This window comes from Drosophila takahashii, chromosome 2L, assembly GCF_030179915.1.
Source record: "Drosophila takahashii strain IR98-3 E-12201 chromosome 2L, DtakHiC1v2, whole genome shotgun sequence".
In the NCBI taxonomy this organism is placed as follows: Eukaryota; Metazoa; Arthropoda; class Insecta; order Diptera; family Drosophilidae; genus Drosophila; species Drosophila takahashii.
In genome coordinates this window covers 27,641,758-27,662,026 of record NC_091678.1, presented here as the reverse complement: position 1 = coordinate 27,662,026, position 20,269 = coordinate 27,641,758, and the positions used below count along the sequence as shown (strand labels likewise).

Below are 20,269 nucleotides of genomic sequence, written 5' to 3'. Positions count from 1 at the left end.
AATGGCAAATATAACAACGATGAATTCAAAATGAATTACGATTAACAGGCGAAATGTGCAGCTTTATCATCCACTCAAGCGACGACCAACAAGTCTTATCGGGCCACCAGGAAAGGCGCGTCCAAAGTTCCTACAAGCCATACGAGACCACTTGCCCATTATCCATTACCCTTACATTGTGCTTCGGTCAGCACCAGCGAGCGGTTGTGCATTATTTTTCATCTATCCGAGTCGAGTGAGCTTTAAGCTTCTCCTGACGATAAGTTTGTAGGCTTTCTGCACGCTCTTAAGTCAGGCCTCAAAATGAGCAGCGGCTGTCGCTGCACTCGAAAGCTGACGATGGCCGTAAGTGGTTGTGTAATTATCGCGGTGATGGCCCTCACCGTTGGACTGTGTGTAGGTCTGAGCGGTGACAATGAAGCCCTCGAGGTAAGTCGTAGCTGGCTTATTCCACGTGAAACGTGTCAGGCCCATTTGGGTCAAATCTCAGAATCAATCTAAACTTAATTATACTTTATGTGGTCGGAAACGTCTCCTCCACTTGCGTTGCAAACTTTTGACTGAAATTATAATACCCTCTGCAAGGGTATAAAAATAAAAACCGAACCCTTTATTTCAATCCTGTATCGAAATTTCGATTGATTCTGAGATTTGATTAAAATGGGCTTGTCACTTTTCACGTGGAATAAGCCAGCTGTCAAACCAGATGATTTTATTGGCGGCAAACTTAGTAGGATTGTCAAACCGGTTTTCGACTTAAATCGCAAATTCCAACAGGACCAGACAAGATTTTCGATCGATCACGAGGCCAACACCTTCATCCTGGATGGCAAGCCCTTCCGCTACGTCTCGGGATCGTTTCACTATTTCCGGGCTGTGCCCGAGTCCTGGCGAAGTCGGTTGCGCACGATGCGAGCATCTGGTCTGAATGCTCTGGACACGTAAGTTAAATCGTTAAAAATAATAAAAGTCACAGACAATTTATCAACCATTAAAATTAAAACCCACTTGGATGTTGATTCTGATAAAGAATTCTTGATATATATATAGAGGCGAGGTCTGTAGTTTGAGACAATCTGTAAGCTGGGACCACCCATTTTCTCAAAACTTTTCCACTAAAAAAAAATTTTTTTTTTTGTGTTCTTTTTAGTAACAAAACTTTTGGGTAAAACATTAGAAGCCAGGCTTAAGCCAGATTTATGCTGCGACACTCGTGTACCATTTTCACCAAATAAAGTGACTACGTTTTCTAGAATTTGTTTCTGACTTTAAAAAAATCCTAAAATTATTCTAAGTATGGGGTTTGAAAGATAAAGAGTGTATCTTTTAAAAAACTTTAACATCGAATCAAAGAATGCATCCATTTGCCTCTGAGAGCTCCGCAAAGTTGCTCAATTTCAGCATTTTTCGAACTTTGAGGTCCTTTTGCTAAGAATCCTTGCGTCGGGGAACTTTTTGGAAAACGCAGTTTTGCTTGGGAATTCGTAACGAATCCAAAAATATAGCATCCATCGAGGTAAATTTTTGATGCTGCATAGTGTTAATAATAGGTCTAAGTTCTTAAAAAATGGACGGAAAATAAGTTAAAATGAACTATAATTGATTAAAATAACATAAATAACAAGAGAGAACGCTATAGTCGGGTTGGTGTCCCGACTGTTTAATACCCGTCACTCAGCACTCGGGTTCGTGTCCCGACTATAATCGTAGCTCAGCTAAAGGGAGTGCGAGGGAGATAGATATATGTAGATATTTTGATTGCGTATAACTTTTTAATGAATGGTCCGATTTGAAAAATGTCTTCTACATTTCGATAGGTATAAATATACACAACAAAATTGCATTTATACTTCTCGAAAATCTTTAAAGATGTGGGCGCAGGACACATTTTAAAATCGTTGGTGGGCGATTGTGGGCGTTAGAGGGGCGTGGCGCTCGGCTGAAATAAACTTGCGCTGCGTAGGAGGAAAATCTCAACCTTCTAGCTTTTAAAGTTTCCGAGATCTCAGCGTTCATACAGACGGACAGACGGACCGACGGACATGGCTAGATCGACTCGGCTATATATACTTTATAGTGTCGGAAACGCTTCCTTCTACCTGTTACATACTTTTGCACGAATCTAATATACCCTTTTACTCTACGAGTAACGGGTATAAAAATGTTCTGAAAGTTTGGAGTACTTTTGGTGTGAGTTTTATTGACTTTTAAAAGTGTCCCAACTTACAGACCACTTTTTGAGAGTGTCGTTTTTTGGCACTTTTCGAAAAAAATTTATTTTTTAGTTTTCCATAAAGAAAAAAAATTTGTTGTATTGTTTTTTTTTAAAGCTAATAGTTTTATAAGTGAATGTCGAAATGGGAGATCAAAAACAAAAGGTGTACCAACCTACAGACCTCTCCCCTACATTGTATATATTTATAGGATCTCCTTTACTGTTCTAAATTTCTGAAAAAAGTGATTACGCAGAGGGCATGGGCAAAAATAAGTCAATCGTTTATTCTTATTTTTAGGTATGTGGAATGGTCGCTCCATAATCCCCATGATGGTGAATACGACTTTGAGGGAATCGCAAATGAAGTCAAGTTCTTGGAAATTGCGCAGGAAGAGGACTTTTATATCATTCTCCGTCCCGGCCCCTACATTTGTGCTGAGCGAGATAATGTAAGGATTTAAGGGGCTGTCCGTATACATATAACGTAATCACCAAGTGGGGACCTTCTATGAAAAAAGGATTACATGGGGAAGAAGAGGTGGTCAAACTTATTCAAATTAATCTGATTAAATTTAAAAGTGGCATGTGCTTATGTGCATATTTTTATCAAAAGTAGCTCAGATCTTTACGTTTTTTGACTTTTTCTTATTGCAAGAAAATAGATTTAACAATAAGAAACTTGTTAACTTAGGTGAGGACAGAGAATCTGATTTACGAGTAAATCTTTTGTAAAGTGTCCTCCTGATTGAGTATAGAAGAAAGAAAGTATATTCATTACCTTTATAGGGTGGACTTCCCCACTGGCTGTTTGCCAAATACCCGACAATCAAAATGCGGACTAACGACGCCAACTACATCTCAGAGGTGGGCAAGTGGTATGCGGAGTTGATGCCACGCCTCCAACACCTGTTCGTGGGCAACGGCGGCAAGATTATTATGGTGCAGGTTGAGAACGAGTACGGGGACTATGCGTGCGATCGCGATTACCTCAACTGGCTCCGAGACGAGACGGAGAAGTACGTTTCCGGTAAGGCGCTGCTTTTTACGGTGGACATCCCCAACGAGAAAATGAGCTGCGGTAAAATTGAGAACGTGTTTGCAACCACAGACTTTGGCATTGATCGCAGTGAGTGAAGAAAGTGATGGTTACTCCAAAAACAAAGATTTTACTCAACGACATTGCAGTCCAAGAGATTGACAAGATTTGGGAAATGCTGCGTGTCTTGCAGCCTACCGGCCCACTGGTTAACTCAGAATTTTATCCTGGCTGGCTAACCCATTGGCAGGAGCAAAACCAAAGGCGTGATGGTCAAGAAGTGGCCAATGCGTTAAAGTAAGTTGAAACTGTAAAATAACTAAGAGTACGTCAATATACAACCCTAGTCAAAGATATTTTCACAAATTTGAATGTTAACTGTGCTCATATTTTGAACTTATAATATAAACATTTAGGCACCTATGGAAAGAGCACTTCAATTCCGTTTAAATGACACAAACATTTTCTTAACCCATTAAGCACCCTTTGAAAAGTTAGAAAATTAGACCATTTTTTTTTTTAAAGTCAAATTTTCAACTTTTGTCCTGGGGCTTAAAATAAAAATGTTTTGATGCAAAGTTGTTCCCCAATCAAAATTAATAATAACTGCAAAAAAACAAGAAAGGAAGCTACCTTCGGCCAGCCGAAGCTTATATACCCTTGCAGATAAAAGAATGCTCACTCGGTGCAGTTCCAGGGATTCCAGATTCAGCGTTTATTTTTTTTATTTAAATTTTGTTTTTAAGTAGTCAAGAATCAAAACGCCTACTTCCTACAAAGTTACAATGAATTTTCGTATACTTGTTTGAATATTCCTATAGGAGCCTTAAGATATAGTGGTCCGATCCGGATCGCTCCAACATATGTACTACCTGCAATAGAAAGAAGACTTTCGGGAAAGTTTCATCGCGATAGCTTTAAAACTGAGAGACTAGTTCGCATAGAAACGGACAGACGGACGGACAGACGGACATGGCTAGATCGACTCGTCTAGTGATGCTGATCAAGAATATAAATACTTTATGGGGTCGGAAACATCTCCTTCACTGCGTTGCAAACTTCTGACTGAAATCATAATACCCTCTGCAAGGGTATAAAAAGGCGTTTTGCGGTGTTCACTGTACCTCCGCTAAAAATGATCGGATTTCCATTTGGTTTTCACATTTCGCTTAAGAATTAAAAAATCCGCCCCCTGGGAAGCCCTTTTTATAATTTTTTATTTTTAACAATTTTTTCGAAAGTCCAAAGTATTTACCTAAAAAATCGGTTAAGCCGTTAAGAAATGCCGATGAACACGGACTTTTGAAACGTGGTTTCGAGTAAAACACACTTAAAGATGCCCTTAAGTCTTAGAGGTTAGGGTACTAATTATACCCTTGCAGAGGGTATTATGATTTCAGTCAGAAGTTTGCAACGCAGTGAAGGAGACGTTTCCGACCCCATAAAGTATATATATTCTTGATCAGCATTACTAGACGAGTCGATCTAGCCATGTCCGTCTGTCCGTCCATCTGTCTGTTTCTACGCAAACTAGTCTCTCAGTTTTTGAGCTATCGGGATGAAACTTTCCCAAAAGTCTTCTTTCTATTGCAGGTAGTATATATGTCGGAACCAACCGGATCGGACAACTATATCTTATAGCTCTCATAGGAAGAATCGGAAAAGAAAACGTTAAAAAAATTCTAGCTTCGGTGTTTTTTGTAATATTACCTTCTACTTTTGGGGATGTTATTTTTTAAATATTTCTGAATTTCGAATTAAATATTTAAAAAGTCGGACTACTATATCATATAGCTGCCATAGGAACGATCGGTAAATTAATGGAAAAGTAATAGGAAATAAATTCTAGCTTCTTTGGTTTGTATTGTATTATCTTCTACTCTAGGATATGACTCTTTTTAAATATTTCTGAATTCCAATTTTAATTTGATCAAAATCGGACGACTATATCATATAGCTGCCATAGGAACGATCGGAAAATTAATGAGAAATATTAGAAAATTGAACATTTTTGCGATTTGTTAATTAATAGGAATGATCTGCAAGGGTATATAAGCTTCGGCTGGCCAAAGCTAACTTCCTTTCTTGTTTTAGAATAACTTCTAAAGTTTTTGTGCGATTGACTTTGAGTATATAAGTCGGAACCGACCGGATCGGACAACTATATCTTATGGCTGCCATACGAAGGATGGGAAAAAAAAACAACAAATATTACCTTCTACTATTGGGGATATTACTTTTTTAATTTTTTATAATTTCGAATAAAATATTAAAAAAAATCGGGCGATTATAGCATATAGCTGGGAAAGTAATAGGAAATAAATTTTAGCTTCTTTTGTTTTTATAGTATTTTTTTCTACTCTAGGATATGACTCTTTTTAGATATTTCCGAATTTTAATTTTAATTTTATCAAAATTGGACGACTATATCATATAGCTTCCATAGGAAAGATCGAAAAATGATTGGGAAATTAATTTGAAACAAATTAAATCTCCGTTGGCTTTTATTGTATTCTCTATTACTCTAGGATATGATTTCTTTAAATATTTCCGAATTTGGAATTAAATTTAACAAAATCGGACGACTCCATATATAGCTGCCATAGGGAAGGATAGAAAAAAAAATGTCACAATAATACGAAAGGATAAATGAATTAAAAACTCAAAGGATCTTGAAATATAAATTAATTTTTGATTTAACTAAAAAAATGACCCATGGGAAGTGCATATTTTTTCGCAGATTCAGCTCATCCAGAGCTCTCGAGAGCTAATGATTATGAATTAAAGGTATCTTAACATTACCACAAAACAAAATTGGAAGTCAACACAACGAAAAAATTTTAGAAAACACAATATTTTTAGACGAAACTACGCAAAAAGTCCTTCCCAAGGGTCGAGAGTAGTTTTTACTTGGCAACGATAACAAAAGGCATTGTATCCATGTAAAGTTAACAAAAGGGTAGTCATGACAAATTAAAAAAAAAGTTATTGGCCAGTATGTTCATTTATTCGATTTTTTTGTTAACTGGTTGAAGTAAGCTGTGGCCTTTTTTTGGACTTTTTTTGTAATTAATTCAAAAAAAATATTTGTAAAATATTTAAAAAACCATAAAATAATTAAACACTAATGTGTATCATCATAGATGTGTTCTGCGTTTAAATTTTTTTTATTTTTTTTTTTTGGGGTTGGGCTCGAGTTAAGCTAAAATATTTTTATTTTTTTAATTTATTTGATTGTTTTTATCCCAGCCCTACAAGCATGTAGCATACTTATAAATAAAGGCGCTAGTCACATGTTTTGATAATATGTTTTGTTTAGTTTTTATGGGCTGTTAAAGTTTTTGATGTAGACTGGTTGAAATAAGCTGTGGACCACTATGTATATACTTTATGTGGTCGGAAACGTGTCCTTTACAGCGTTGCAAACATCTGACTGAAATTATAATACCCTCTGCAAGGGTATAAAAAGAGATAATGATATTGTCGAGTGCCTCGACTATCAAAAACCCGTTACTCAGCTAAATGAATGTTAGAATGATGAAGATAAAGTGGCGCAATCTAACGGAAACATAAATAAGTGGGCCGATTTAAAAAAATGGTTATACTTTTCGGTAGGGATTACTAAACCAAAAAAAAAACGCATTTCCACTTTATCAAAATCTGTTAAGATTTTTAAGAAAGTTTGTGTTTTGTTTTTAAGAAAGTTTAAAGCAATTGTGGGCGTAAGATTGGGCGTGGCCTTGGCTAAAACAAACTCGCGCTGAGTAGGAACCCCTAGAATCTGCATGCTTAGTCCCAACCATATAGTTTCATAGATTCAAAAATCTCAGCGTTGGACTTGGCTAGTGATCCTGATGAAGAATATATAGGGTTGGATACGCTTCCTTCTACCTACCTGTTTATCCCCAAAACAATATACACCTTTACTCAACGAGTAACGGGTATAAAAACCTCGAATTTATACAAAATACAAGATAATTTCCCATAAACGGCTAATGGTTCTGCAAAACCTGCTGCATAATATGGTTTAATTTTAATATACTACTTACGTATCTTTTAATGATTCCAGGACAATTCTCAGCTACAACGCCAGTGTCAACCTATACATGTTCTTTGGCGGCACCAACTTCGGATTTACTGCCGGGGCCAATTACAATCTGGACGGAGGTATCGGATATGCAGCGGACATTACAAGTTACGACTACGATGCGGTGATGGACGAGGCCGGAGGAGTAACAACGAAGTATGACCTTGTCAAGGATGTAATTGGTCAGTTCCTTCCGCTGCCCGAAATCACGTTGAGTCCCGCCAAACGCCTCGCCTACGGAAAGGTGGAGTTGACACCCAAGTTGACGCTGCTTTCGGCGGAAGGACGGGCTGCACTCTCCAAAGGTGATCCTGTAGAGTCGACCAAGCCAAAAACCTTCGAGGAATTGGACTTGTACTCGGGCCTAGTTCTTTACGAAACAGAGCTCCCGAGCATGGACCTGGACCCTGCTCTATTAAAAATAGATCAGATTAACGACCGAGCACTTGTATTTGTAGACCAGGAACTTGTAGGAACACTCTCCCGGGAGGCTCAGATCTACTCGCTGCCGCTCAGCAAAGGGTGGGGAAAAACTCTCCAGTTACTAGTGGAGAACCAAGGACGCGTTAACTTCTACATCTCAAATGACACAAAGGGCATTTTCGGTGATGTGAGTCTCCAGTTGCACAATGGTGGGTACCTGCCCCTAGAAAACTGGCGGAGCACCGCTTTCCCGCTGGAGCAATCAACCATCGAACTCTGGCGTCGCAATCACAGTCAGCAGAACAGTTTGGACTCTTTTCTAGCTAGGCAACGCATTCTTCGCAACGGGCCTATTCTCTACACTGGCAGTCTGACGGTGACAGAGGTGGCCGACACCTACCTTAACATGGCCGGTTGGGGCAAGGGCGTGGCCTATGTAAACGGATTCAATCTCGGACGCTACTGGCCCGTAGCTGGTCCACAGGTTACTTTGTATGTGCCTAACGAAATCCTCAAGGAAGGCGAAAACTCGCTGGTCATCCTCGAGTACCAACGCGCCAATAAGTCAGCGACAGGCGATGACCTGCCGGCCGTGCAGTTTGACGCATTGGCTCAGCTGGATGGAGAGTCAGGAGATGTTCCGCTCAAGTAGTGGATTTATCCGTCAATTTGTATTTGATATTTCTTTATTCGAAGCAGTTTTGATTGATTTTTGTGTCAACAACCTTTGTTAAGCATTAATATACAAATGTATGTAAATCTAACTCTTATCATATTTCTACATAAATATTAGCTGATGCTTGCTTGACTGACTCGATCTTATTTTCAGCTTATTATCAATTGACTTTATTCGTTACATAACAGTATAATGTTAACTATTTTAATTATATTTTTTTAAACTTTTATTGTGTCCGACATTTTATAATCATATATTTTATAAAATTGCGATCGTATTTTGGCCAGATGTTTGTAAAGACATAACAGACATTTAATATAAACAAGAAAGGAAGTTAACTTCGGCCAGCATAAGTTTATATACCCTTGCAGAGAGTATTATGTGAAGGAGACGTTTCCGACCACATAAGGTATATATATTCTTGATCAGCATCAATAGCCGAGTCCGTCTAACCATGTCCGTCAATCCGTCTGTCCGTTTCTATGCAAACTAGTCTCTCAGTTTTAAAGCTACCGCGATGAAACTTTCCCAAAAGTACATATGTCGGAACGAGCCGGATCGGACCACCATATCTTATGACTCCCATAGAAAAAACATTGTAGAAAGTAGGCGTTTTGATTTTTGACATTATAAAAACAACATTTTAAGTAGGCAAACCTGCAAGGGTATATCACTGCCTTGCAAAATTTTGACTGAAATTATAACACCATCTGCAAGGGTGTAAGAAGTAGGAAAGATAGATGCCCAAATAGTAAAAGGGGCACAATAGTATATGACCCTAGCGGCCAAACGGATCGTTTAAATTGTGCGCAGTGTTAACTGAAGGTTTCTTAGAATACCAGAAGGCTGCATTAAATTTGAGCTTTAAGCGCCATCAGTTGAAGAAATTACGAACAATTTCCGACAATGTCAAATTTGTGAAAATAGTCTCATTGCGTTCGGGACATTAGTCGCTCGCCAGATTTTTTGAAAAAATTATTTCCTGGAGGCAAATTTTGTGCCCAAAGGGTTCCTCTTACTAAATATTCTCTTGGTCTTAAATCTTAGTGGTCTTTAGCAAAACTTTAAACATTTCTTTTGGGGTCAAAATAGTAGAGGCTACTATATGATGACACATGGTCCTTATTTCATTTTTTATGACATATGCAGGTTGGTAGTCGCAGTATTGGTTCCGCTTATGGTCGAATCTGCAAGCGAGAGCTCGATGCGTCGGATTGCAGTCAAGCTGAGCAAAAGGGTAGCGGTTAAGGGCGGCAAAACAAACAGTTTACAACACGATTTTTTTAAGGAATAATGGAATTGTGGACATTAAGAAAGAAAAACAAGAGAGAACGCTATAGTCGGTGGGTGTCCCGACTATCTGATCTATCTCAGTTAGCAGTACGAGGGAGATAGATATATAATACTTTGATTGCGCATAACCTTTTAACGAATGGTCTGATTTGAAAAATGTCTTCTACATTTCGATAGGTATTTTTTAACACTTTAAAATTGAATTTATATATTTTTAAAATCTTAAAAGATGTGGCCGCCAGACACATTTTAAAATCGTTTATGGCGATTGTGGGCGTTAGGGGGGCGTGGCACCTCAATGAAACAAACTTGCGCTGCGTAAGAATCCCAAGAATATGTGTGGGAAATCCCTACCTTCTAGTTGTAGTTTCCGAGATCTCAGCGTTCATACAGACAGACATACAGACGGACAGACAGACATGGGTAAATCGACTCGGCTTATGATCCTGATCAAGAATATATATACTTTATCGAATACACGAATGCTCTACGAGTAACGGGTATAACAATAAACTTTCAAAAATATGGACCTCCGCGTCAAAGAGCTATAGCCGCATTTTTAATAGCAAAGGAAGGTCAAAAAAGAAACACAACTAATATACACCATTTTAGATCGAAGGATTAGTGTCGAAGGAGTCCAATAAAATTGTATGTAAATTATCTCTTTTACCCTATACCGTTAACAGCGAAAGTAAGTTTTGCACTGCTATTACTCCAGTACTGGGACTAGACTAGTTTAAAAAGGATGTTAACATTTCGCAACGTTACTCGAACGCTTTGCAATAGACTTTAGAAAAAAAGGTATAGCCAAAGGAACAGCCTTTCCGAAGATACCAGTCTCATTCCAATGGCTCTTTGTTTATAGCTGCTATGTCTAACACAACTTTTCCTATTATTAGAGCCCTTTTCTCTCATACATTTTTTTTTACAGGAGTCTACATTTATATGTCCGTATGTTTCAATGCTATCTGGACGACAGATTTCTGATTTCCGATAGAGGAACGGTTTAAATAAGGAGAACCATATAATGACATTGAGAAAACTTTTGACATTGTCTTCTATTTTCTAGTTTGATTCATTAAGGTAGATAGTCTTGAGAATTATACGCAGGTCATACTGACTAATTGGACTTACAAACTTTAACGGCAAATAGCTGTATCAGAAATCTGCGAATCGAAAGAGAATATCATATAGCTTTTATAAAAACAATCTAGCCAAATCAATTATTAATACAACTTCAAGTCTACGTATGTTAATTTAAATCAGTAATAGCATTGATTGTGGAAAGTATTTTCTGGTATTTTAATTTTGAGCATTGCCACAATTTCAGTTTGGTGTATTTAATGTCACTATTACTGTTGAACAGCATTATTATTATGGCCTATTTTAAATTAATAAACAAGAGAGAACGCTATAGCCGGGTGCTCCGACTATCAAAATCCCGTTACTCAGCTAAAGGGAGTGCGAGGGAGATGAAGATACAAAACTTTGATCGCGCATAACTTTATAAAGAATGGTCCGATTTAAAGAATTTTTTCTACATTCTTATAGGTATTAATAAACACAATAAACTGCTTTATACTTTTCCAAAATTATTAAAGGTGTGGTCGCCAGACACCTTTTAAAATCATTTTAGGCGATTGTGGTCGTTAAAGAGGGCGTGGCCCTCGACTGAAACAAACTTGCGCTGCGTAGTAAGCCCAAGAATATGTGTGGGTAATCCCAACTTTCTTGCTTTTGTAGTTTCCGAGATCTTAGCGTTCATACAGACAGACAGACAGGCTTGGCTAGTGACCCTGATCAAGAATATATATACTTTATAGGGTCGGAAATGGTTCCTTCTAGCTGTAACATGCTTTTGTACGAATACAATATACCCTTTTACTCTACGAGTAACGGGTATAATAAGTTGAAGACTGGGTTATACAATTTTTAATAGACAAGAATTTTTATAGAGTACTCAAAAATAGGTTTCACCTTATATTACAAAACAGTTGTTGACCATGTAATAATCTATTCAGGGCAGTGGTGTACATACATATGAACATTTGTAGACAAAAAAATAAGAATATTACAATTTAGAAAGGGTTTTTAAAATATTTTTAACAAATATTAGTCTTCCCAAATTACATATGCTTGTCAAATAGATTCAAAAAGGTACAGGAGCAGTTCTTATTTTTTCTTATAAATCATATTATATTTTGTTGTAGCAAATAAACTAACATTAGCTTAATCTTTGCTCAAATAGAACTGGTTTTTGCAAAAATATATATAAGCTTACAATTTTTTGTGCACTAATTTAAGCTCATTAATATTAATTAGCAAGTTAGCTTGTTTTTTTTTTTCGTTTTGTGTTTGTAAAACTCCTACACAAAAGGAGGTTGTTCTTCGCTTATAAAAATATCTATGTATTAAAATATTAATTTGAACACAAATACATGTTGTGGTAGGTTTGTTTTTGTTCAGTTAAGAAATGAGTTTCGTGCTATTTTCATTCGATTTGCTGAAAATGGTTGCATTTATGTTCGGTTTCTCTATACATTTCTTTAAAAATATATCACAGCTGCATTTCAAGATACATTTTTCACTTTCCTTGTAAAAAGTTTAGAAAATCTATTTCAAATGTTTTGTTCTTATTTTCGTATTTCTTTTTGAGAAAAGGGACGCCGACTTAAAAACAGCAACAAATTTGGCAACCTAGTTAATATTAGTCAATGTCCACGAAGACGGAATGCATTTTCTTTAGTTAGACACATATGTATAGGACACGGGTAAATACGGAATTTATAGAATAGTTAACTAACCGGAGCGCAGAGTAGTAGTTACAGATTCTTGTTCAAGGTAGGAGATGCTCGAAGTTGCTTACCCAAAAGTTCCTTCAATCCTCCGCCGCGTAGGATGTCTTTCTAAATAGCTGTTGGGGCAGCAAGAGCGATTTGTCAGTGCCACTTTGACTTTTGAGTGTAGATATCGACGCGTAGGTTCTGAGCAAAGCAAATTCCCAGGATCTAAAACAAGGTTCGAGCGTTTAAAATTTGCCTAACTTTTGACATGGTAAAAAAAATAATAAAAAGAAAAAATCTTAATCAAACAGAGACCTGAAAAAACATTACAACAATAACAGCGGTGGAAATAATAATCAAATTGTGTTCCATCCATTCTTCTCCAGCTTGAACACAGCCCTTTTCATAGATTATTTTAGACAGCTCCATGCCCTGGCAAGAATAAAAAAAAGAGAAAGAAACCCAAATCAGTACAAATTAAAAACTAAAAAAAATGTGAAATGTAAAACAAAAATATATACAAAATGTATATGTAGATAGCCTTTAAATTTAAATTAAATTAAATTATAATATAGAAAAAGCAGACGGACATGTCCTTATGCTGTTTATAAACACACATGTGAAAACGTCATCCGCCCTTGCGTTACAAAATTATAGATTGTAATATGAGGGGATAATAAATTCACACCCAAGAAAATGATAAAGGTCTTTTTATGCACCTGCACGACTAACAAGGCCACGCAGCAAGTCGCCACACTAATTAGATGTGCCTCCAGCCAATCTTCGCCAGCGCGCAAACACCCACGTTCATGAATGTTCCTATCCACAGGCTGCATGCGTACATTTAGTGAATGAAATACGAGGACCATTTAAAGTAGTCGGGAAAACTCAACCTGCAGACTTACATATCCCTCCTTGCGCACATCGTAGCCGCATTGCTTGTTCTTGATTAGCTCATGGGGACGCCTGCGACAGCAGGAGAATGGCACTCCGCACGCCTCCCTGCTGCCAATAGCGATGGACGAGCAGTTAAAGTAGTTGTTGCTGTCCCAGTCCTTAGGTCCATCAATGCCGCAGCACTGTAACCAGTCCTCCTGGATCCAATCAATGAGATTCTGTTGGTCTGCGTCCTCACGATAGTGACGGATAAAGGCCTTTAATCCCTCGGTGGCCTGGTCCTTGATCTGGGAATGGCAAATCTTAATATAGGCTCGCCTGACTAAAAAGCATTCATTTGGAACTCACCCAGCCCTTGTCCTTAAGCACGAAAGCCACGGCACAGAATCCGATCTCGGCGAGGAGCAGGACACTCAAAAATATAGCATACTACGGAAAATGGCAGAACGATTAGCTGGGCTCAGATAATCCCACAGACAATGGAATACTCACCGCCGCCAAGAGACAAGTGTTCTCGCGCAAGGCGCCCACGCTGCCCATAAAGCCCAGCAGGAAGGTTACGCCGCCCAGGATGATCAGGACAAAGGCAGGGTCCAGAGCGATGAAGTGCAGGCGAGTAATGTTGCGGAACATGTCCTTCTCACTCCAAGCCCAGATGCCAACCGACAGGACTAGCAGGGCTGAGATCCAAAGGATAACATTGCTGGCGAACAGAAGGTACTTCAGGCAGCAGCTGATTTCGCTGGTCTCGCGGCGGAACTTGCGCACAGCAGCTGGCATTGCTCCAATTTTAACAATAATAAATATAGCCAAAATTAAACAGTGTGACCGTGGGTGCACTATTACAAGTTGGCCTAATGGCCAGGTGTAAATATACCGAAACTGTTCAGTACCGACCATCTTTACGTCAGCAAGGGAAATGAAAATTTGCAATATTATTAGGGTATTCCCTAAACTGTTGAATTGCTAAATTGTTGAAAATTCAACAAAAATTTCAGCAATTAAGGGATCGACAGAAAATGGTTCCTGTTGAATTTTCAAACAGCTGTTATTTGTTAAAAAATTACACGGAACTTAAAACATGTAAATTTTTATTTATTATTGCTATTGTTACGAACTGCTAATTTTCCTTTTGGCAGTGCCGCTAGCTCAGTTTTCCCTCAGGGCGGAGTCCCCCTAATGCCACAGCTCGCAACATAAATATCGACAACTACGCAGTCTCACATCACTAAACTATCGGTCATCACTACATATAAAACGTAAACAAAGGCAAATAACTACAAGTGACGGGAAGTATTAATTGTTTTGGTGGCTATTGATGACCTAGCCAAGCACGCCCACCCAACCAAGGATGCCCCGGAGGATTCCGCAGAGGCATCACCCATTCTTGGTCTGCCGGAGTCACTCCTCGCGCCTACGACAGCTCCATCTCCCCCACAGTGACGACTTACTCACGCATTTCGGTCTTCAATTACATTTAATATCGGTGGTAAGTACAAGTGTTCAAGTTTAACATCACTATTGTTGTTCTTGCATTAATTCATTTATCTTTCTTCAGCCTTTAATATCACAGTTGGCCGCCGTTTCAATACTTAGGCGGTCAAAGCAGAGGAACTTGCTTCCCTGGGAAAAGTCTGCAGGCGCCGCGTAACTATACTCCACCAGTCATTTGTTGGTGGAGCTCACACTAAAACGAGGCGCAAATAAGACACACTATCTGTGTGTCGGGTCACCTAATCCAAAGGAGCTCCTGGGGAAAAGAAGGGACATGCCAAAGATGTAATTGCGCGCTGCAATCTCCCCCACCGAAAACTAAGGCTCGCGACCCTTTCAATAGGCAACACTGAGGACAACTATGGTTTTAGGGTCTGGATCCGGATAAATTTACAAGTAACCACGGGAAGTATTCCCATTAATATTTACAAAGATATACTTATGACTAATTATTATAATTTTCCGCCACTTCTAGGCTAGATATATGGCGATATTCTATCCCGGACGAGGGCTATTCCGCTGGAGGCCAGCGGCCGTTAAAGCCTGGAAAGCCCCGAGGAATGGTGATGGTCTATAAAATGGCGTGGCCGTTCACCGCCGCGCAAATTGACGCCGTTGGACCCGAAGGCGAGAGGGACTGATACCCCGGAACGGACTCACCGGAGATCGGCTACCTGGCGTGGACGGCGTACGAGGAAGGCAGGGTAGGAGTCGTCTAGCTGAGTCCAAACGGCTTCAGGGATATAACCACCTCAGGCTCTCGGATCCACTTCAAGGTGTGTATGGGTTGTAGGAGAATTTCCAACCTCACTTCCAAAATGTATTTCCAAAATAAATCTTCTGGGATAAATCTTCCGGGGCCCTTGGTGTTGGGACCCCGGTTGCCCTGCAGACAATTATTTGTTAATACCGTACACTAATAAACCTAACACGCTAACACTCACTTTTTTTTGTTTTTTTGCACAAACACTTGTTCAAGTAACTCCCGCTGCGTCCAGCTTCTGGGACAATATGGCTGCGACTATTCTAATCTGCCTATCATCATGGCGGTCTTGCCATATTCCCTTGCCTCTCCCAAAACTGGGTCATCGGACGGATTCAAGGCCACGGGAGAGTAGTCCCTGAGCGAACAGGGATTACTCCAAATGGCCAGATCGTCCTCCAGATTCCCCACAGGGGGGCGCCACCAAAACCATCGCCTTATCGTCCTGACCTATCGATAAAATCTATCTGACAATCGACTCCAACTGCAACACCAACCAAAGATTTCGAGAGGCGCTACCCGGAGTCCCAGCAGAACGACGAAATAATTGGTAGCTTTGGAGATACGGCAGGAATCAACACTGCACTGACATCGTCCTGCAGTTCGAACGGCGCCTTACGCGGGGCCCACGCATGACGGGAAGTATTGATGATGTTGCTGCTATGCTTGTGTACTTTGTGTGTCCTTTTTTGCAGATCACAGCCGGATGTCCTTAGCGTGATACACTCCCAGACTGCGGCCCTGAAGGTCCTCCAACAAGTATGCATTGCCGCCAACAGATTTGACCACCCTGGCCTTCAGGAACTTGCGAGCAAACTTCGCATTGAAGGATTTGCTGAAGTCACTCAGCACGAAATTGCGGCGGAAGACTTCTTGACCTGGTTTGGCGAGTAGCGTACGGGCTCGCTTATCATAGCGTTGTCGGCTCATCTCATATGCGCCCTTCAGCTGCTTCTGAACCTTGGCATGGATTATCCGAAGCTTGTCCTTGGTCTGCATTCCCGCCATCTCGTGGTCGCACAGGGACCGGAGTTGTCTGGCTAACTTGTAGCTGGAACCGTTGAGGAACATATGATGGCCGAATACGGTGAAGAACGGCGCTTCTCCTGTAGCAGAGTGGACAGCGTTCCGGATGGCCACTTCAATCTCCGGCAGATGTGCATCCCATTCCCGGTGGTCTTCGTCCAAGAAGCTGCGAATCGCTGCCAAGACGCTACGGTTAACCCGTTCCGCTGCATTGCTCTGAGGTGAGTATATCGGAGTCCTGATGTGCTGGATACCGAAGCCATCTATCAACTCCTCGAACGCCTTGGATGTGAACTGCTTCCCATTATCCGAATGTATAATTTCAGGCACACCGAACTTGTAGAACACCTCATTCACCAGGAAAGTCACCACGTTTGACGCCGTCGCATCCTTCATGGCCTTTAGGAAGGTGTACTTGGAGAAATGGTCCACCACGATGAAAATCCACGCGTGACCACTCTTAGACCTCGGATACTTGCCCAGGAAATCGATGTAGAGTTTCTGGAATGGCCTTTCCGTCTCTACCCGTTTCCCAATTCCCACCTGCATCCTGAAGTTCGGCGCTTTGGACTCCTTGCACACCTCGCAAGCCCGGACGTATTCACGCACCTGGATAGTCATCCCGGGCCAATAGAACTGGCGTCGTATGGTCTCCAACGTCTTCGCCATTCCACCATGGCCAGCCTTGGGGTCGGAATGGGCACGCTCTATCAGGCTGTGCGTTAGGCTCTGCGGAATCCACAGCTTCCACTCGGATCCTTCCAGTTCATCATCCAGATTCGGATTACCCAAACGCTTGAAAATCAGCCCGCCGTCCACTTTGAGGTCCGGTAAGTGCTCCCTGTTGGACTCTACATCTTGCACTAACTCCAAATAATCCTCTGCAGCAAACTCGGTCGTCTCGAATCCTAATAACTCCGTTGGATCTATGAGGACTTCCTCGATGCAGCGGGAGAGAGTATCGGCAACTACGTTCTCGCTGCCTTTACGATGCTCAATGCCGAAATCGTAACCCTGCAGCTGGAGAGACCATCTCGCAAGTCGTCCTGACAGATCCTTCATCGTCATCAACCACTTCAGACTGGCGTGATCAGTGATGCATGTGAACGGCATCCCCTCCACATACGGTCTGAATTTTCGAATGGCTAGGATGGCTGCCAGACACTCTTTCTCCGTGACCGAGTAGTTCACCTGGTGCTTGTTCATCTTGGCCGAGAAGAACGCGATGGGTTGCTCGTCTCCGTCCTGGTTCCGCTGAAACAAAACTGCACCGACGCCAACGTGGGATGCGTCGCACTGGATGAAGAAATGTTTCTTGAAGTCCGCATGAACCAGGACCGGCGCGCTCGTCAAGGCCAGCTTTAGGTCATCGACTGCCTGTGTTGCGCTGGGATTCAATGAAAACCTCGTGCTTCCCGTCTTCTTTAAGGCTTCGGAAAGCGGTGCAGCCAGCGTGGCGAAGTTCTTCACGAATCGTCGATACCACCCAGCAGTGCCCAGGAAGGCTCTTACTTCCTTCATGGATTTCGGGTAAGGCATCTTCTGAATTGCTGACACTCGTCCAGGATCCATCCGCAGGAGTCCACCTCCGACTATAAACCCCAGGTACGTTAAAGACTTAAAGCAGAATTTCGACTTCTTTAACCCTATCGTCAATCCTGCTGCTTTCAGACTTTGGGCTACGCGAAGCAAGTACTTCAGGTGCGTCTGGAAATCTGGAGCGAGGATTAGGAGATCGTCAAGGTAGACGAAAACGTTGGATCTGAGTTCCGCTGGTATCACCCGATCCATAAGTCGCACCAAGCGTTGCGCCGCGTTGCACAGTCCAAATGGCATCATCCGGAACTGGTACAACGGTCTGCCTGGAACCGTGAACGCCGTATACTCCTTGCTTTTGTCCTCCAGTTCGATCTGCCAGAACGCAAACTTGAGATCTACGCTGGAGATGTAATGCGTCTGATCTATCCTGGAGAGGATTCCATCTATACTGGGCAAGGGATACGCATCCTTGACTGTCAGCGCGTTCAGCTTACGGGCGTCCAGACAGAACCTGTCTTTCCCGGGCTTCGACACCACCGTTGTGCGATTGCTCCACGGGCTCTTGCTCTCCTCGATGACCCCCAGTTCCAGCATCTTATCGATTTCATCCTCGACCACCTTTTGCTTTGCCGGAGACATCGGGTACGGACGATCCTTGAACACCCGGGCTCCCACGATCAGCTCAATGGAATTCTTTTCCAGGTTGGTGGTCCCTAGACCATCCCGTTCAAAGGTAAGAAACTCCTCCTTGACCTTCTCTAATGCCTCCTTTTCCTCCGCAGAAAGTCTCCAGCATTCGGGTTCCTCCTTCGTCTCGTCCTCATCCTCCTGATCGGCGTAGTGTTCCATCTGGCTGGCATGGATTTCTTCAGCTGCCTTCACGACTCTCGCCACCGGGTTTCCTAGGACGGCTGGGGCTAGTCCGAACGCACGCCAGAAGTCGACTCCAAAATACGCGGCTTGTTCCAGGTATGGGCAAAGGTAGAACATGATCAGCTTACTCACGCCTTTGTACTTCACAGGTAGCTCCACGCGTCCGATAATTGAACGATCCTCGCCAGAAGCCGTCCGGACCACCGAGAAATACGGCTGAGCCGTCACCCCCAGCGTTTCCAAGAGCTCTCTACAATGTCTGCCCAGCACGCTAACACTAGCCCCCGTGTCCAGCAAGCCTTTGAGCTGCTTGCCCATGATGTCCACGTCTGCAAAGGGTCTCGGATCTCCGGAATCGATCCGCTTCACGGCAGCCACTACCTCTCGTCGTCGGGATCTCCGCTGCCTAAAGCGTTCCCTTGCCTTCTGGACTCTCCGTGAGACGATACGCATGCCGCTCAGTTGATGGTCTGCAAAGATCCTGTTTCGCGCTTCCATATATCGCCGTAGCCGTTCTTCAGCCGGTAGGTACCTTAACCAGTACTTATTACTATTCGCTTGGCTATATATGTGATTATTTATTACGTTATTGTCTATCTTAGGCACTACTTCGTGGGATTCCAATCTGGGCGAGTCCCTCCCACTTTTTGACTGCCCAGTCGACCGTTTTCCGCACACTCTGGGCATTTTGGTGTAATGGTGTCCGGTCTGCCGCACTTGAAGCAGAACCTCTTCCACTCCGTGGACGGGCAGTCTCGGAATCCGTGCTCCGCGGCTCCGCAATTCCAGCAGCCTGGCTTGAAAGGATTTCTAGGCCGTCCACGGATCTCGTCCACTTCCAGGATCTCCTGCTCGTCGACTTCGTCCGGTATGCGCGCTTCGCTGACCCGCAACTTGTTCAGCTGCCCGTACGCAGCGCGTCCTCGACGACCGAACGTCTTCTCCACTTCGACGCACTCCTCCCGAAGTTCATCCACCGTGAGTACGTCCATTGCGTAGACAAACCTGGCTATCCCATCCCTCAAGCCCTTTTTCACCACCTTCACCAATTGCCGCTCTGGCATTGGTTTTTTCAGGCGGGAGGCGAGTTGCTGAATTGCGTGAACGTAGTCATCCACGCCTTCTCCTGGCTGCTGCTCACGCTGTAGTAGCTCGTGCATCCGT

At 42.0% G+C, this 20,269-nt stretch overlaps 2 protein-coding genes across 4 annotated transcripts; one reads left to right on the top strand and one right to left on the bottom strand.

Moving 5' to 3' along the window:
• The first annotated feature begins 190 nt into the window (after positions 1–190).
• Gal (beta galactosidase) lies at positions 191–8,569 on the top strand. Its single transcript, XM_044393498.2, has 6 exons — positions 191–429; positions 778–941; positions 2,514–2,664; positions 3,002–3,341; positions 3,401–3,548; positions 7,321–8,569. Exons 1-6 carry the CDS (start codon positions 304–306, stop codon positions 8,411–8,413), a joined length of 2,022 nt encoding a protein of 673 aa, XP_044249433.1. The 5' UTR covers positions 191–303; the 3' UTR covers positions 8,414–8,569.
• Positions 8,570–10,758: 2,189 nt separating this feature from the next.
• Positions 10,759–14,504, bottom strand: Tsp26A (Tetraspanin 26A). 3 transcript variants are annotated; one of them, XR_011418121.1, is made up of 7 exons: positions 13,903–14,504; positions 13,759–13,839; positions 13,419–13,697; positions 13,233–13,343; positions 12,829–12,945; positions 12,597–12,738; positions 10,759–10,896 (listed from the first exon to the last, which is right to left on the bottom strand). XR_011418121.1 is itself a non-coding variant. In XM_017158892.3 (6 exons), the coding sequence occupies exons 1-6, from the start codon at positions 14,188–14,190 to the stop codon at positions 12,670–12,672; spliced, it is 945 nt and encodes a 314-aa protein (XP_017014381.3). In that variant the 5' UTR covers positions 14,191–14,302; the 3' UTR covers positions 11,652–12,669. The 3 variants fall into 3 exon arrangements, 2 of the variants coding, with proteins under 2 accessions (XP_017014381.3, XP_017014379.2); XM_017158892.3 differs by lacking the exon at positions 10,759–10,896 and having other exon boundaries at positions 11,652–12,738; positions 13,903–14,302; XM_017158890.3 differs by lacking the exons at positions 10,759–10,896; positions 13,233–13,343 and having other exon boundaries at positions 11,652–12,738; positions 13,903–14,496.
• Between the last annotated feature and the right edge of the window lie 5,765 nt (positions 14,505–20,269).

What these genes read in the sequence shown, in the direction of transcription:
- Tsp26A (XM_017158890.3), bottom strand. Translation starts at nt 14,310, where the DNA reads ATGGTCGGTACTGAACAGTTTCGGTATATTTACACCTGGCCATTAGGC. An exon ending in ACACTTGTCTCTTGGCGGCG is followed by an intron (nt 13,840 to 13,902) that starts GTGAGTATTCCA and finishes CATTTTCCGTAG; the next exon opens with TATGCTATATTTTTGAGTGT. An exon ending in ATGTGCGCAAGGAGGGATAT is followed by an intron (nt 12,946 to 13,418) that starts GTAAGTCTGCAG and finishes TATTCTTGCCAG; the next exon opens with GGCATGGAGCTGTCTAAAAT.
- Gal (XM_044393498.2), top strand. Translation starts at nt 304, where the DNA reads ATGAGCAGCGGCTGTCGCTGCACTCGAAAGCTGACGATGGCCGTAAGT. An exon ending in GTGACAATGAAGCCCTCGAG is followed by an intron (nt 430 to 777) that starts GTAAGTCGTAGC and finishes AAATTCCAACAG; the next exon opens with GACCAGACAAGATTTTCGAT. An exon ending in GAAGTGGCCAATGCGTTAAA is followed by an intron (nt 3,549 to 7,320) that starts GTAAGTTGAAAC and finishes TAATGATTCCAG; the next exon opens with GACAATTCTCAGCTACAACG.